Genomic DNA, 15,792 nt, shown 5'->3' on the forward strand with positions numbered 1-15,792 from the left:
TGCGGAACTGGGCGTTGCGGTCCCGCCTCCAGCCACACCCAGGCCACGCCCCCGGGGGAGCTCCGCCCCTCGCCTGGCTCCGCTCTCCCGGGAGCTGCGGCTTTGAGCGTCCCGGGTTGGGCGGGGAACTGGTAGCATCGCTCCTAGGATGCGAGGGCCATTTCTCTCCGGCCGGGGGTCAGATCCTCGGGAAGGTGAGCCATCCCATCCAGCCGCTTGTCCCAAACCGGGCGCAGGCCGTGGTCACTTCTCTAGGAAGCTCCGAAGATCCCGCCACTCCGTCCCTCAAAGGTGCAGAAAGCCGGCTTCCCCCAGCCCTCGGGGAAGATTCCTGACTCTCCGCTTGGTCGGGGCATCTGAGGGCAGGAGCTGCGCCAGGCGTAGCGGATAGACCAGTGGACAACACCCACGCCGGACCTCCTGTCCCCTACCCGGACCTAGACTCGGCGCCACACATTGCCCCGGGGGGGCCAGGCGCAGTCACGCGCGCGCAGAGCTCACGCTCTCCGCCCCGCACACCTGCGCTCCGCCTCCTGGTCCTGGGCCCGCGACGGGCGAAGGCATTTGGGAAGCCAGGGCGGCTGCGGAGGCGATCTCCCTGACCCAGGGCCGGAGTTGCCCGGAGCCTGCCGCCGCTCTCAGTCAGCCCGCATCCTTTTCTGTCCTTCCCTCCCCCCGCCTGCCACGGCGCGGGTATCCGCAGCCACAGCCCGGGGCCGGTGAGGCGGCGAAGGGGGAGGGGAGGAATCAAGGGATGAGCGCCGGAAGGGCGTCGGGGGCCCCGAGCCGCACTAGGACGCCCCTGGAGCCGGAACCTGAGCAGAAGCCGGAACCAGAACCAAATCACCGGTACCGGGTGGGCCAGGTGGTCAGGGTGGGAGAAACCAAAAAGGGAGAGGGGTGCGGGAGTACTGAGAGGAGGGGGCTGCAGAGGCCTGGCTCAGGCCGGCGCGGAGGAGGTGCGGGCGCTGACTCAGGCACGATTTCTGCTCCCGCCGCCTAAGAATTCCGTCCCATCTCGTGCTGCAGTGTCCTTGGGAGGGACGGAAGCGCGAACGAGTTGGAAAGGGGAACGCTCGGGGCGTCGGGGAAGCGGGACCAGGGTCGTGGTAGAGAGCTTGCGTAGCCGCTGACCTCTTGCCTTGGGCCGTATTGACGAAACAGCACCCCTGGCCCGGACAGCTCCCTGGTTGGGTAGGGGGTGGAGCCGGACCTTAGCCGAACGTCTTAGACGTGCTTGTTTCAGTGCCTGAGGACTGCATTCCTACCCCTCCCCCATTCCCAGCTGCAGCCCCCTAAACCCAGGAGGCGCCCTGGCCCGCGCTCGCCCCCCAGGGCCTCATGTCGGAACCACAGCCTGACCTGGAACCGCCCCAACATGGGCTGTATATGCTCTTCCTGCTTGTGCTGGTCTTCTTCCTCATGGGCCTGGTAGGTTTCATGATCTGCCACGTGCTCAAGAAGAAGGGCTACCGCTGCCGCACGTCGAGGGGCTCCGAGCCTGACGATGCCCAGCTTCAGCCCCGTGAGTGGAGCCTGGAACCCTGGCTCAGTAACCTTTCATCCTTCTCCCCACACCTCTGCCCCTCACCTCTGCCTCCCTGACCAGCAGACCCAGGCCAAATCCTGATCAAGCCTGCTCAGGAAGCTTAGTGATGCGCTCTTGAGTTAGCAAGTGGGGTGACACCACTCTGAAAGCAAAACTACAGAAGGCAGCATGGGCAGCAAGGGTCCTCTGGATGGTAGTCTTGGGCTTGCATTGGTGTCCCCATCTTTTCTGGTCCCTGAAATGCTGAGGTCCAGCATGATAGCAAGTAGGTAAAAGGGTATGTCCTAAGCAATAAATGATGGGAGCCACCAGGTAATGTTCCCCCAAAGCTGACTCATTCCTGCTTCCTTGCCAATCTCTTTCATCCTTCAGCTGAGGACGATGACATGAATGAGGACACAGTAGAGAGGATTGTTCGCTGCATCATCCAAAATGAAGGTGGGTCTAGCATAGCCCCTTGCTCCCTCCTTCTCCAACCTTCTCTTGCCCTGACCTCCACCTTCACTGACTCCCTCTTTTCCTTCTTCCCTCAGCCAATGCTGAGGCCTTGAAGGAGATGCTGGGGGACAGTGAAGGAGAAGGGACAGTGCAGCTGTCCAGGTGAGCTGGAAACAAGGGCCAGCATGACTTAGCTTGCCTTGGAGAGTATCCTCTCCTCCAGCACAATCCTCTCCCAGTCTCCTTGCATGTATGGGGTTGGGGGAAGGGCAAAGCTGGCTAACTTATAGAAAGAAAGAAGTTTTGTAGAAATTTCGATTCCTTCAAAACATCTCTCTCATCTAGATGTCATCAAACCTAACATTTACCTCTAGTGCCACTCCTTTGGGTTAAGCAATGTTCTTTTTAGCAAACAGCCCTGGGAGGAAGAACATGTGGTCACTAACATCTTAATATTGAATTTATTAGATAAAGACAAGAAAAAATGTTGGGGCTTGGGGAAATTGGGGCTTCTGGGGTTTTAAGGAGCATGCTGAAAGAACATAAGAAACAAAACATGAAGGGAAATGGAAATGTTACCCTTGCTCCCCTCCTCCCTGCTGTCCAGTGTGGATGCCACCTCCAGCCTGCAGGATGGAACCCCCTCCCATCATCACACAGTGCACCTGGGCTCTGCAGCCCCTTGCATCCATTGCAGCCGCAGCAAGAGGCCTCCACTTGTCCGTCAGGGACGCTCCAAGGAAGGAAAAAGCCGCCCCCGGACAGGGGAGACCACTGTGTTCTCTGTGGGCAGGTGGGGCAGGTGCTCCAGGGCAAGTGAGGTTGAGGTAGGGGGCCCAATGATCAGGCACCTGATCCCAAAAGTGGGCCTTGGCTCTTTCCTCCTGGACTGGGAGCTCCAGCGGAAGTCACGCTACACAATGTGCCCCACAGTCTGAGAAGGCCTCCCCTACCTTAGGCCAGAGGGAAGTAGCCACCAAACTCAGGATGTCCCTGGTCAGAGGGGAGGGCCAAGCAGCCTCTGAGTTGTGGTCCTAAACCCCAGTGTTCCCTTCCCTCCCAGGTTCCGGGTGACACACATTGAGAAGCGCTATGGACTGCATGAACACCGTGATGGCTCCCCCACGGACAGGAGCTGGGGCTCTGGTGGGGGACAGGACCCAGGGGGTGGTCAGGGGTCTGGGGGAGGGCAGCCCAAGGCAGGGATGCCTGCCATGGAGAGGCTGCCCTCTGAGAGGCCACAGCCCCAGGTCCTAGCCAGCCCCCCAGTACAGAATGGAGGACTCAGGGACAGCAGCCTAGCCCCTTGTGCACTTGAAGGGAACCCCAGAGCTTCTGCAGAGCCAACACTGAGGGACAGAGGGAGGGGCCCAAGCCCAGGGCTGCCCACTCAAGAGGCAAATGGGCAGCAAAGCAAACCGGACACTTCCGATCACCAGGTAGGAAAACACAGCCAGGACTGTACTGGGCTGGGCTCTTATTGCTCTCTACTCTTGGGGGGCACTGATATGACCTACTCCTGTTCTCTCGTTGACCCCTCCCCTTTCTCTCAGGTGTCTCTACCACGGGGAGCAGGGGGTATGTGAGGTGAGTCTGCCTGAGCCCTAAATGAGGTAATCTCATCTTCCCATCACCTACTTAAACTACTTAAGCCTTTCAGCTCCCTGAACCCCCAGAGTATAAACTGCAGGCTTACCCTTTGCTATAAATCCCTTGGTTTGGTGGTGGAGGTAGGGAAGGTCCTGCAGCCCCAGGGGAAAAGCTGGATACAGCCTGAACAGGAAGCAATACTGTTACTCTTCCTCTTCTCCAAGTCTCCTTCATTGTGCTGATGGACTACCAGCTGGCAGGGCCAGGGTGTGGGTGGGCGCGAAGGCCCTCCCCTCCACTGGACAGCACTGCCCCCCAGCTGAGGGACCAGCTCAACTTCCACCTGGAGTTACACGGTCTCAGGCTGGGGGCCTCAGGAGAGGTCATGGCCCCTCAGTCTCTTCTCCTTCCCCTGCCTGCAACAGGCTGCCTGACCCGCCTTCCCCAACACCTCGCTCCATATGATAGAGCGTGGCAGCTGGGAGCAGGCCCCTGCCCCTGGTGGGCCCCTAAAGCAATAGCACCATAGGCCCCCTGCCCTCTTAGCACAAGAGGCCCAGGCCCTGGCCTGGCCTTCGTGCCCTTTATTCATTGTCAATAAATCCGCTCAGACCATTACAGCTGCTTCGCATCCTGGCTCCAGCGCCTTCTGATTCCCAAGGCCTGTTCCTCTCCCCGGCCTAACCCCAGTGACCCTGGCATCCAGAGTGGGGTGGGTCACGGAGCCAGGGTGGGGAAAGAGGTGGGCCAGAACCACTAGAGACTTTGATGGATGGTTTCCAGCCCCAGAGATTTCAGGTATTTCACCACCCTAGATAGGGTGATGGCAGAAGAGAAAGGAGTAGTTCCAGTCCTAGAGATGATAGGACAATGGGAAAAAAAGGAGTGGGCTCCAGTCCCAGAAATGGGAAGGGGCAAGTTTCTACCCTTGGAGGTGAGGGTGGAAATAGGGAGATTCCAGGTTTTGGCTGTGTTGCTCTGGATCATTGAGGGTGTGGTCTGACAGCTTGAAGATAGGGACAGCAGCATCACCGGGGGTCAAGGATTCCCTGGCCTTCAGGTGAGGGGATCTGGGTGGCCAGGATCCGGGGCTTTAGCCGGCGGGGGAGGTGGTGGACGCATCTGTAGGGAACACACAGTTAGTGCTCCAGAGTCCTCCCTTAAGGGTATACCAGACAAAACAGGACTGATTGGAATAACCCCTCTACATACAATCTCCTCCAAGGCAAGGGCCCTTACCGGCCTGAGTCGAGGTACCATCATGTCCAGGAGCCCAGGGAAGTCCAGGGCTTTGTCTGGAAATAAGAACCACAAGTCAGTCTTCAGACTTTGTTTTGTTCAATGCTGTATCTCCAGCACTTAGGAAAGTGGCATTCTATAAATATTTGCTAAATTAATGGTCACCATCCTAGACCATAAAATCCATCACTCTATCCACTGTCCTCAACATTTATTGGGTAACTGCTGTATAATCAGCTCTGCTCAAGGTATAAAACAAAGGCAGATAGGATACATAGCGCTCCTACCCCCAGTGGCTGTCAAGAAACCAATAATGAAACCTCAATAAACACAATAAATGACTAAGTGCTAAGTCATGCAAAGTGAACTTGGGGTGGTGGAGAGATGATGGTAACTCCAGGGAGGGAGACTCCTTGTGGACAAGGTGGGAGTACCAGAAGGTTTTAGAAAAGGCAGGCATTCCACAGCCATTAAAAAGAATGAAATCATGTCGTCTGTAGCAACATGAATGGAGTTGGAAGCCATTATCCTAAATGAACTAACTCAGAAACAGAAAACCAAATATTGCATGTTCTCACTTATAAGTGGGAGCTAAACAACAGCTACACATGGACATAGAGATGGAAATAACAGACTCCCAGGACTCCAAAGGAGGCAAAGGTAGGAATCGAGGCAGGAGTGAGGGTTGAAAAATTACCTATCAGGTACAATGTTCACTATTTGAGTAACAGGTACACTAGAAGCCCAATCTCCACTAGTATGCAGTATATCCATATGACAAACAAGCACATGTACCTCCTGAATCTAAAATAAATAATAATAAAACTGCTATAGACATTTAAAAAAGAAAAAAAAGTGGGCATCAGAAAAAATGATACAAAGCTAGGTATCTGGACACTAGGAGCAAAAGGTGCATATTGGGAGGACACCATGAGAGAACTTAGCTAATTTTTAAAATAGTGACTGAATACTTACTGTGTGCCAGGCACAATGCTGTGTAGTCCACAGGCATCTTTTTTAACTCTCATAACAATTCAATGAGCTAGTACCTTTTCCTTACCTCATAAAGAACATAAACTGAGGCCCAGACAGGTTCAGAATCCCACCTCGAGTCACACACTTGGAAATGACAGAGCGGGATCTGAACCAGTCAGCCTGGCTCCAGAGCCCAGGCAAGTGCTCTCCACCAAGCTGCAATAGACCTTATTGCAAGATGCCTGAGGGCATGGAGAGGACCAGACCGTGACCTGGGAGTCCAAGCTTCCTCCTTCTTCCTTATCTGTTAGCCTCCCAGGGCTCCCAATTCCTTCCACTCACCCCCAGGCAGGACAGGTGCAGGGGGCCCATCCAACACAGAGGTAGGTGCAGGTGGGGAGAAGCTGGGAGGAGAAGGGGACGGCAGCATCTGGAGGTGGGGTGGGCACACAGTTATTCCTGGCACGTGGGGAGGTTTTACCAGCTTTTCCTCTCATCCCATCTTCAGTTCCTTCCTCATCACTTCCCAACACAGGAAGTGGCCAAATGCTTGCATTAAGATGGGGGGGGGGGGTGTAGCTGACAGATATTCAACAGTCAATATGTATTGAACGCTTATGTATACTATGTCTCAAGTGTTCTACTAGCACTTCACATGTACTAATTCATTCAATCCTCACCACTACCCCATGAAGTAGGCATTTTTATTAATATGACTCCTGTGTTAGAAGTGAGACCCAGGTTAAGCCAGGTCCAAAATCATAGAGCCAGTTATTGGCAGAGTGCTGGCTAGAACCCAGGTCTCCTGACGCCCACTCCTATTCTCTTTCTGCTGTATGTATATATATTATAACAATAGGTATCTTATATTGAAACACCTTCTGCATTCCACTGCACTAAAGGCTTTGCCTCGGCCAGGCATGGTGGCTTGTACCTGTAATCCCAGCACATTGGGAGGCCAAGGCAGGCGGATGACCTGAGGTCAGGAGTTCGAGACCAGCCTGACCAACATGGAGAAACCCTGTATCCACTAAAAATAGGAAATTGGCTGGGCGTGGCGGCACACGCCTATAATCCCATCTACTAGAGGGGCTGATACAGGAGAATTGCTTGAACCCAGGAGGTGGAGGTTGTGGGGAGCCGAGATCGCCCCATTGCACTCCAGCCTGGGCAACAAGAGCGAAACTCCGTCTCAAAAAAAAAAAGGGGGGGGGGGGCTTTACCTCGATTATCTCTAATTATGACAGTGAGCCTGCTAAAGTAGGTATTATCCCCATTTTACATGTGAAGAAACAAGCTCAGAGAGATTAAATCATTGCCCAAGTTATACAATAGAAATTTGAACTCAGATCTATCCAGCACTAAAGTAGGACCCCCAAACTCCTATGAAGGCTGCCTTGGTTTCCCTTTCCCCTGCCCACCCATAGGAGATGGGGAGGCCCAGGCCACTACAGGAGGTAAACCTGGGGAGCAGAGGGGGCATTAAAATGAATATGAGGCTTTACTGGGGTGGAAGGGTCAACCCAGAGGTGCCTGGGTAGTTCAGGGAGAAGGTAAGCCTCACCTGTTCAGGGTCAGAGAGTTCAGGTGGCCCTGGGGGACCAAGCAGCTCTTCCACCAGCAGTGAGGGGAAGACCCCAACATGGCCCCCAAATTCTCCCCTCCAGAAGCCGTCATCTACTCCATCTTGGGCCCGGGGCAGCAGACGGATGAGCGCCCCCTCAGGGAAGCTCAGCTCCTCTGCACTCTGTCCGGTGTAGCTGTACAGGGCCCGTGCCAGGAATGCTACAGAGGCCCAGGAGAAACGGTGAGAGGGAGGTGGGTGGCAGTGCCCCAGGACCGTGACACCCCAGGGCTACAACCCCTAACAATTCTTCACCATACCCAGGGTCCCCTAACCCCAAATTTCCCTTTCTTACCTGTGGGCTCTGCCCCAGAGGGATTGTCACTGTCTTGGCCGCTCTCTGGGAGGGAGAGGTCCGGGAAGTTGAGATACCGCTCAGGGACAAAGCCTACCTCACCGTGCTGGTTCCGAGCCTGCTCACCCAGCAATGTGAACAGATATTAGATTTACCTCAGCAGTCCATGACCCTGGCTCTCCTCTACTCAGGCTTCTAGCTTTGCCTAGAAGGGTCCATGGGGGCCACAGAGAAGTCCCTCCTACTGCCCCCAACCCAAGGTCAGAGCCCAGGGTCCATACCCACCTTGACCCATTCGTCAGCATCTCCCTCCTCTATGACCTCCAGCCACTCACCCTCCGTGATTGTCAGCTCATCCTCATGCCCTGCCTGGGCCACACACGAAGGATTCAGGACTTGGCTGTCCCTGACCCTTGCCCATCAAAGGTCCCCACCCCCATCAAAGGTCCCCACCCCCATTCATACCTGATAGCGAAATACCACATGTGCAGGGCAGGGGAGGGGCCTAGTGGCCAGGGCTTGGGGGGCAGGCTCCTCAAAGAGCTCTCCTGTCTCCTCACATTCCTCAAAGTCAGAAAGCTCAGCATCCTCAGCCTAGAGGGGCAAAGAACAGACCTCATATGGGGCCCGCTCTCAAGCACTGGTTCTATCTCCCACTCTTCCATCTTTCCCGTAAAGGACACCATGGATCCCCCTCCAAGGTAGTTGCACCCATCCACTTACCATGTATACAACCACAGTCACCACAGAGTAGGATAATAACAACAGTAATAGCAGAGTTACAGCAATTGAGTGCATACTATGTGCCAAGCACAATGCAAAGTATCTTGTATATATTGTCTCATTTAATCTTCATAATGACCCAGTGCTAATAGTTTTGCACAACTATTAACCTCACTTTATTTATGAGGAAACTGGGGTTCAGAAAAGTTAAGTCACTTTTCGAGATTGCACAGCTCATAAGTGGAGTGGCTGGTACTCAAAGCCCTTACAGATTGCCCCAGAACCCTACTTCTTAATCATTCTATTATGCTCATAATAAAAATTTACTGAGGATTCTATGCCAGAAATTATGTAAAGAATGATATATGAATGATTTCACTTAAACCTCACAATAACCCTTTGAGTTAGGCACAACTGTGATTCCAGTTTTATAGGGTTTGCGTTCCACTGGAGTTTTTCAGTTCTAAGTAAGGATGGGTAGTGTCAGGGGAGGAGCTCACGGTTGGAGAGAGGTCCCTCTGGGACAGCCGAGCCTCGCTGAGACGTCGCTCCTGCTCCACCTCATCCTGGGCCTGGGTCATGGCTGGCTTCAGCCAGCGCTGCACATCGAGGCCAGCCCCCTGCAGCAGAGTCAGCCGGGCAGCCCCCTTCACCTGGCTCACCTGGCATAGGGAGGAAGGAAGTTAGTGGAACCTGGCTGATGGCAGTGTCTACTCTCTGCTTCTCCCTTCCCTCCTTCCCACCATCAGAAAGAGTAGAGGGAGTGGGGCTTGCCTGAGAAGGTGAGATCTCTAACCTCAGGGGTGTGCCTCACCTGTGCCCGGCGGATGCTCTCTCGCACTTCCTGTAACCTCTGTTCTATGCCTGGAGCCTCCCGTTCTGAAGCCTGCTGCCGCCTCTGCTCCAGTCGCTGCAGTACCTGGTTGGGAAGGCAGAGAACAGGGGTGGGTGGAAATACTGTGGGGCATGACTTACTACAGGACTGGTACTTTGCTAGTTGTATCACATACATTATGTCATTTAATCTTCCCTATGAGGTGGGCGCTATTATTGGCCCTACTTTAGTGATGAGGAAATTGAAGTCCAGAGAGGTTACGTCACTCCCTTACCCGGGGTTACAGAACTAGGAAGCAACAGAAGAGAATTTGAACCTATGTCGGTCTAGCTCCAAAAACTATTCTTAACTATTGTGCCACACTGTTACCTTACAATACCTTTCCCTCCCCTCTGTAGTTCCATGACACCCTCAATGGCTCCAAGATCCCCTCTCTCAGCCTTTCTTGCTGAGACAAGAAGGTGCACATGACACCTGTGCCCCCCACCTCACCCAATGCCCATGGTTCTGGATCTTGTAGTCACGGGCAGCTCGGCTGGTCAAGCGCTGAACCTCTTTCTCCAGGCCACTCTCGCCAGCCATGCTTTCTGCTCCCCACTCCAGGGCACACACCTGAATGGGTCAGGGGGTGCTGTGAGGAGGACCTGAGGCTGCTCCTTCTCTCCAGTTCTCTCCTTTTTCCACTCTGTCTTGACCTCCAAGGACAAGGACAAAGAGGAAGGGGCACATGCCTATGGCCATGGATACAGGTAATGTGGACACAGAGATACAGAGCTTCAGAAATGGGATCCAGGTCGAGGGACAGAGGTAGAATGAAGAAGATGGTGCAGTCAAGTGACTGAAAGGTGGCCTGAGGTGTGTTTTTTTTGTGTGTGTGTCCTGGTGGGAGGGAGGTGAGTTGGAATTCTGAAACCCCCTCTCCATGGTGTAATACTCACTAAGTTAACGTGAAGACAAGGATAATGGAGAAGGAGGCCTAAATCATAGTCCCCTTTATATGTGGCCTGGTTCCAACAAGCAGGAAGGTCTCACCTGATCAGTCCCTGCTGGCTGAAACTGCTGAGGTGGGGTGGGGGAAAATACACCAGGCTCCTTAAGAAACAGCTTCAGGTCTTGCTCCCAGCTTACCTAGGGGTTGGGAAAAGTCAAAGTCACTCATTCACTGGCTCACTCTCCAACCCTGTTCCTAGCACTTCTTGGAAGAAAAAGGACAATGTGTGAAGGAAAGAGGGCTGCACTGGGAGGGAAGGGTAAAAAGGATCCCTAGGGGAAGCTCTTAGAGGCCACAGCCCTCACCTGGGAGGTTGTCTGCTCCCCACGGTGGGCATGCTCCAGGACGACCTCTGCGGCTTCCAGCTCAGTGCGGCTGAGGGAGGTCAAGGGGTCCCTCAAGTGTTCTGACAGCTCACTGACAAGGGCCTAGAAAGAACCCCAAGATACTAACACCACCCTTCCCCCAGATCTCTACTGTAAAATAGGCTTGTTCCAGATTTGACAGGTGATGGTCATGAGATATAGGAAGGAGGGAAGAAGACATTCTTCATGAGAAAGGCCCTCGTGTGCAGAGCACTTAGAAGTTTAAAACATACTTTAACATCCATTCTCTCCTTTGAGCCCAACTAGTGTTATAAGATAGGCAGAGAAAGGGTCATCCCTGATGAGGAATCTGGGGTTCAGAAGGGTTACGTGTACTGTACAATGCCATGCAGCCAGCTAGGAGCAGAACCAGAGCCCATGTATGTATCATCAACCCACTGTAAGCAGACAAGATCCCCTGCACCGCCCAGTGTCATGGGGATCAAGAAGCAAGGGGGAGGTCCTCCTTTCCCTCCCTGCTGAGGGACAGGGGTGTTTGGGTTAAGACTGGCCTTGAGCAGAGCTGGCAGTTCCTCCTGGTAGTAATGGTCGAGGTGGGCATTGGTAGCCACCAAGGTAAGCAGGTACTCATTGCGGGCGGCTTGCAGCTGCTGGGAGTACTGGGCTGACTGGGCGGACAGCTAGGAGAGTAAACTGATGTCAATAGGAAGCCCTAGACCCCTTGAGTCCTTCCAAGACCAATTGAGAAGCCAGATCCAGAATGGATTCTCACATTATTGAGTGCTTACTATGTGCCTGGCACTACACTAAAAATGTTGCATACTCACAACTCCTGCTCAAAATCCTCTAGTGCCTTCTGCACGCATTTAAAATAAAATCCACTGTTCCTTACCACGGTCCACCAGGTTCAATATGAGCTGACCCCCACAACCTCTCTAACGTCTTTTCAAGTGCTTGTTCCCTTGCTCACAGTACTCCAGCCATACTGGCCTCCTCTCAATTCCTCGAGCCTACGAAGTTATTCCCACCTCAGAGCCTTTGCACTCATCATTTCTTCTCTCTGGAATGTTCTTCCTTTAGATCTTTGCAAGGCCAGCTCCTTCTTGACAATTAGGCCACCTATTCAGAGAGGCCTCCCTCTAAATTCTACCCCCTTGTTATTCTTTATCATAGTACCTTGTTTTATTTTCATCTTAATCTAAGTATTTATTTGCTGTCTGTCTCTCTTAACCAGACTGTGAGGGCAGGAACTCTGTTGGTAGTGTTCTCCACTTATCCATAGTGTCTAGAACAGTGCCTAGTACCTGCAGATCCTCAATAAATGCATATTAAAGGACTGAAAAAGAAGGGTATTCTTTCCATTTTATAGAAGAAAATAAGGCTCAGAGAGATGAAGTAAATTAACCAAGGTCACCCACCCAGGAAGTAGGAGAGCCTGGATTCAACCCAATCTTTCATACTTATGCACCTAGGTTCCAAACCACTAGACTACTCTGCCCTTCTCTTCCCTGCCCCACACTCATGCCCTCATCCCTCGAACCTTGGTGCTCAGTTTCTGGAGACTGGTCCGAGAGTGGAAGATCCCATGGTCACTTCGGTTTAGCCTGTGCAGATGAGGGAAAGGAGTCAGACCCACCCCAAGTGAGAGAATATGAGATCAGAGTCAGGCCCTGCTTTGGTGACTTGGCTCCACCCCTACACAGCCCCACCTCCCTGTTCCCCCACCTTGGGCTTCCTCACTCTACATGACCCCACCTGGCCTGGACGTCAGCTGCCTTCTCCTGTGCCAAGGCCCACACACGTTCCCGCTGCCCATACAGCTTCCGACTTCGGCTCAGCTCCCGGACAGACTGCAGCACCTCGGCCTGCGCCCTCTGGAGGTTCTCTGTTCCCTATTGGGATGCATACACAGAGTCCTGACCTAGACCACCTTTGGTCCCAAGCCAGCTCTTCCTTCACCCCATCCTCTGAGCCATACCTTCCTAAGCACCTGCTCCTTGGCGCTCCGCCCTGTACCCCCTGCTAGGTCACGGTATCGGTCGGACGCCTGGAGCCGGGTTTGGCCCCCAGCCACGGTGGCATCCAGCAGGCAGCGCCAGGCACCGAACACTGTCCTGCCCCTCCCCAGAGAAGGTCTGTGTTAAGGAGGAGAGCACTCCACAGCTTCATGAGACCACCACCGCCCCCTGACCAACACCATGGGAGACAGAGTGCTTTCCCATCCTCCCTTGTCTGTAAGCCCATCAATCGATCAGCCCATTAGCTCAGCCACAAGCCTCACTCCTGCCCTCCACCCCACCCACAGTGTCCTTGCTGGGTCAGCTCCTCTGCTGCTGCTGTGTCAGCTCTACCTACAGCTCACGTGCCCTCCCCACTTGCTAGGCCTTCATCTCCACAGGCTCCTGGGGCTGAGCTCCCCATCACTTTTTGGTCCCTGTGGCCCGCCCCCTCCATAGGGCCCACCTGCTGTCCATCTCGCCGCTCCGGTGCCCTTCCCTCTTCAGGAATGGGCCAGCCAGTTTCTGGAGTGCCTGGTGAAAAAGCCATCACAGAACCAAGTTCCCTTTCAAAGACCCACCCCAACTGGGAGAATATGAGATCAGAGTATAATCATACCTTCCTTTGGGTACATTATGTGCCACTTGCTTTGCTAAATGCCTTATAGTCATTAATTTGTATAATCCTTACAACAACCCTACATGAAGGTAAGGTATTATTTTTATTCCCATTTTACAGAGAAAGAAACTGAGGTCAAGAAAGGTTAACTAACTGGTCCAAGGCCATATGGCTATAATTACACAACAGGGATCTGACACCAGTCTGCTTGACTCTAGGCATCTGCTCTTGACCACAATAGGGATAGATATGGACAGACATTACTGGTGATGTAAAGGAGACTGGAACAAGAGGTAAGGTACAGAAAAAAGTCCCATACCTGCCCATACTCCCGTTCAATGGCTGCCCTCTGCTTGCTGTAGGATCTGCGGAGATTGCAGGTGGGGGGTGAGGTGGGGGATAAGGTTATGTTTGGGCATGTTCGCCCATCCTCAGTCCTCTACTCTGGGCAGGAAGAAGCCGGGGGAGCCAGGTTCCTAGAGCGTAACTGCACCCAGAGGGAATGGGACTGATGGGAGTCCTTGAGATCACCTCAGGCAGCCGCAACACAGGAAACCCTCACCTTACTGCCCTGGGCCCCAGCAGGATCCTCCCCAACCCAGAGGTTCATCTGTGGGCTTAGAGGTGAAGATTGATGGGGGCCTGGGTACGACGTCTGCCAGCCTTCCAACAGGTCTGGAAGAGGGAGAGGGATTCTGCTGTAAGGTTGATTGTAGGGTTGGGGGCAGTAGTGTGGAGTCAAGGGCTTTGAGGGAGAGTTCCTGTGTTTATGTGGGGGGGGGATCTGGGGGGGGGTTAGGTTGGGGAGCATTCCTATCCAGTATCTGGAGAGGCCAAGCCTAGGGTGAGGGCTGTGGATGGGTCGGCTGGGGAGCTCTTGGCCCCTGTTCCTCCACCCCGGCAGACGTATGTTGGGGAGAAGTGGCGCACAACGACGAAGGTGAGTGTAAATGAAGAGGGTTAGGGGGCTACCTGATGTCCTCCAGCAGATCCGCCTCCCTTTGCTGCCGGGTCTGAAGGATGCTCAGCTGTTCCAGGAAGCGAAGCTTCACCTCCTGGGCCGGCTTCACCTGCGGGGACAAGGAGAGGATGAAGACCCCGGGCGCAAGGACCTAAAAAACACTCCGCGCAGGGAGCGGTGAGGGGGCGGGGCCAGGGAGGGGCTGAGCTCTTTCCTCTGTTACTTCTGGTTTGGGGTCTGATCCCTTCCGACTTCCCGTCTCCCACCCCAAGTCGGGTGCCCCCTTAGCTCCGTCCGTTCCCCCAGCCCGCCAGGAGTCCCCATTCAGGAGCAAGCTCACTTTTCGGGGCGGTGGCTGCATCTCCGCTCCAGCAAGGCGGCCAGGGACTGGACTCCGGAACTCGAGGAAGCCCCGCCCACTGTGGAGCCCCGCCCCAGGCCAGGCCAGGCCCCGCCCTCTGCCCGCCCACGACTTGTCCGGCGACTGCGCAGGGCGCGGAAGCGAGAGCGGGCAGCAAAGAAAATAAACCTGTTACTGCTGCGAATACCCCGGAAGGGTCCGGGCGGCGGGGCGGACGCAGCGTCCGCTGGGCGGTGGGGAGAACCCCAGGCATCTGAGTCAAGACGCCTTGAGTTCTATTTGTAGTGTATCCACTGATTCAGCCTGTAATTATTGATAATTATTCATTTGCATATGTAGATCACCAGTCCCCGAGCTAATGATGAGGAATTCAATGTGTGACCAGGGAAACTGAGTCACTGGGCACCTGAGCAAAGATGCATCTGACGAAGAGAGGGCTGGTCCCAGACCTTTTCCTAATTCCCGCTTAACTGGAAAAGCCAGCGTGAGCAGGGTGAGAAAGATGCCTGGATCCAGGAAGGAACCAGGCCCAAAGGTAAAAAGTCTGGGCCCTACTGAAAAGTAAACGATACCAGTGAGTCGGCGAGAGCTGGGAGATGCGCAGGAAGCCCCTGCCATCTTTAGGATCTTCCGGCCCTAGCACTGCTTTCTGAGGAGCCTCTCCCCCATTCATCCTCCTCACCGAAGCTCCTTTGGCTCAGGCACCTGTCCCAGTAACCTTGACATGGTTCAAAACTCCAGATTCACACTCCAACTCCCCACTGACACCTCTGCTAGTGTATCTAATAGGAACCTCAACTTTTAAAGCTTTTATTTATTTATTTATTTATTTTTGAGATGGAGTCTCGCTCTGTTGCCCAGGCTGGAGTGTAGTGGCTGGATCTCAGCTCACTGCAAGCTCCGCTTCCCGGGTTTACCCCATTCTCCTGCCTCAGCCTCCGGAGTAGCTGGGACTATAGGCGCCCGCCACCACGCCCGGCTAGTTTTTTGTATTTTTTTAGTAGAGATGGGGTTTCACCGTGTTAGCCAGGATGGTCTCGATCTCCTGACCTCGTGATCCGCCCGTCTCGGCCTCCCAAAGTACTGGGATTACAGGCTTGAGCCACTGCACCCGGCTAAAGATTTTAAAGCTCCTTCAACGTGATCCTCCCCCGGTAACGTTTAAAATGGCACTGAATTTCCTCCAGTTAGTTAAGCCAGAAACCCAGAGTCAGTGTGCCTTCTCCTACTCCTACATTCTATCCATCAGTAGGTCCTACAGGTTCTATT

At 53.9% G+C, this 15,792-nt stretch overlaps 2 protein-coding genes across 13 annotated transcripts; one reads left to right on the plus strand and one right to left on the minus strand.

Annotated features, from left to right (window-relative positions):
* Nucleotides 1–9: 9 nt before the first annotated feature.
* On the plus strand, nt 10–4,195 carry RELL2 (RELT like 2). Of its 7 annotated transcripts, XM_003900265.5 has the most exons (8): nt 10–849; nt 1,286–1,525; nt 1,922–1,987; nt 2,083–2,149; nt 2,595–2,780; nt 3,051–3,426; nt 3,541–3,574; nt 3,802–4,195. In XM_003900265.5, exons 2-7 carry the CDS (start codon nt 1,342–1,344, stop codon nt 3,571–3,573), a joined length of 912 nt encoding a protein of 303 aa, XP_003900314.1. In that variant the 5' UTR covers nt 10–849; nt 1,286–1,341; the 3' UTR covers nt 3,574; nt 3,802–4,195. The 7 variants fall into 7 exon arrangements, with proteins under 7 accessions (XP_003900314.1, XP_017815481.1, XP_031522359.1 ...); XM_017959992.3 differs by having other exon boundaries at nt 10–1,525; XM_031666499.1 differs by having other exon boundaries at nt 3,051–3,574.
* Nucleotides 2,430–14,612, minus strand: FCHSD1 (FCH and double SH3 domains 1). Of its 6 annotated transcripts, XR_002522783.2 has the most exons (21): nt 14,503–14,612; nt 14,174–14,271; nt 13,521–13,566; nt 13,049–13,116; nt 12,564–12,705; nt 12,341–12,477; nt 12,126–12,189; nt 11,137–11,265; nt 10,565–10,687; nt 10,301–10,396; nt 9,761–9,880; nt 9,248–9,352; nt 8,934–9,095; nt 8,176–8,304; nt 7,996–8,079; nt 7,711–7,828; nt 7,356–7,576; nt 6,134–6,221; nt 4,817–4,872; nt 3,684–4,699; nt 2,430–2,980 (listed from the first exon to the last, which is right to left on the minus strand). XR_002522783.2 is itself a non-coding variant. In XM_003900264.4 (20 exons), the coding sequence occupies exons 1-20, from the start codon at nt 14,521–14,523 to the stop codon at nt 4,634–4,636; spliced, it is 2,073 nt and encodes a 690-aa protein (XP_003900313.1). In that variant the 5' UTR covers nt 14,524–14,612; the 3' UTR covers nt 2,430–4,633. The 6 variants fall into 6 exon arrangements, 5 of the variants coding, with proteins under 5 accessions (XP_003900313.1, XP_021795495.1, XP_021795497.1 ...); XM_003900264.4 differs by having other exon boundaries at nt 2,430–4,699; XM_021939803.2 differs by lacking the exon at nt 2,430–2,980 and having other exon boundaries at nt 4,115–4,699; nt 12,564–12,699.
* Between the last annotated feature and the right edge of the window lie 1,180 nt (nt 14,613–15,792).

This window comes from Papio anubis, chromosome 5 (genome assembly GCF_008728515.1).
Source record: "Papio anubis isolate 15944 chromosome 5, Panubis1.0, whole genome shotgun sequence".
Classification (NCBI taxonomy): Eukaryota; Metazoa; Chordata; class Mammalia; order Primates; family Cercopithecidae; genus Papio; species Papio anubis.

What these genes read in the sequence shown, in the direction of transcription:
- FCHSD1 (XM_003900264.4), bottom strand. Translation starts at nt 14,523, where the DNA reads ATGCAGCCACCGCCCCGAAAA. An exon ending in ATGCTGACGAATGGGTCAAG is followed by an intron (nt 7,829 to 7,995) that starts GTGGGTATGGAC and finishes CTGGGTGAGCAG; the next exon opens with GCTCGGAACCAGCACGGTGA. An exon ending in AACTCTCTGACCCTGAACAG is followed by an intron (nt 6,222 to 7,355) that starts GTGAGGCTTACC and finishes CCCCACCTCCAG; the next exon opens with ATGCTGCCGTCCCCTTCTCC.
- RELL2 (XM_009209262.3), top strand. Translation starts at nt 1,342, where the DNA reads ATGTCGGAACCACAGCCTGACCTGGAACCGCCCCAACATGGGCTGTAT. An exon ending in CGATGCCCAGCTTCAGCCCC is followed by an intron (nt 1,526 to 1,921) that starts GTGAGTGGAGCC and finishes TTCATCCTTCAG; the next exon opens with CTGAGGACGATGACATGAAT. An exon ending in ACTGTGTTCTCTGTGGGCAG is followed by an intron (nt 2,781 to 3,050) that starts GTGGGGCAGGTG and finishes CTTCCCTCCCAG; the next exon opens with GTTCCGGGTGACACACATTG.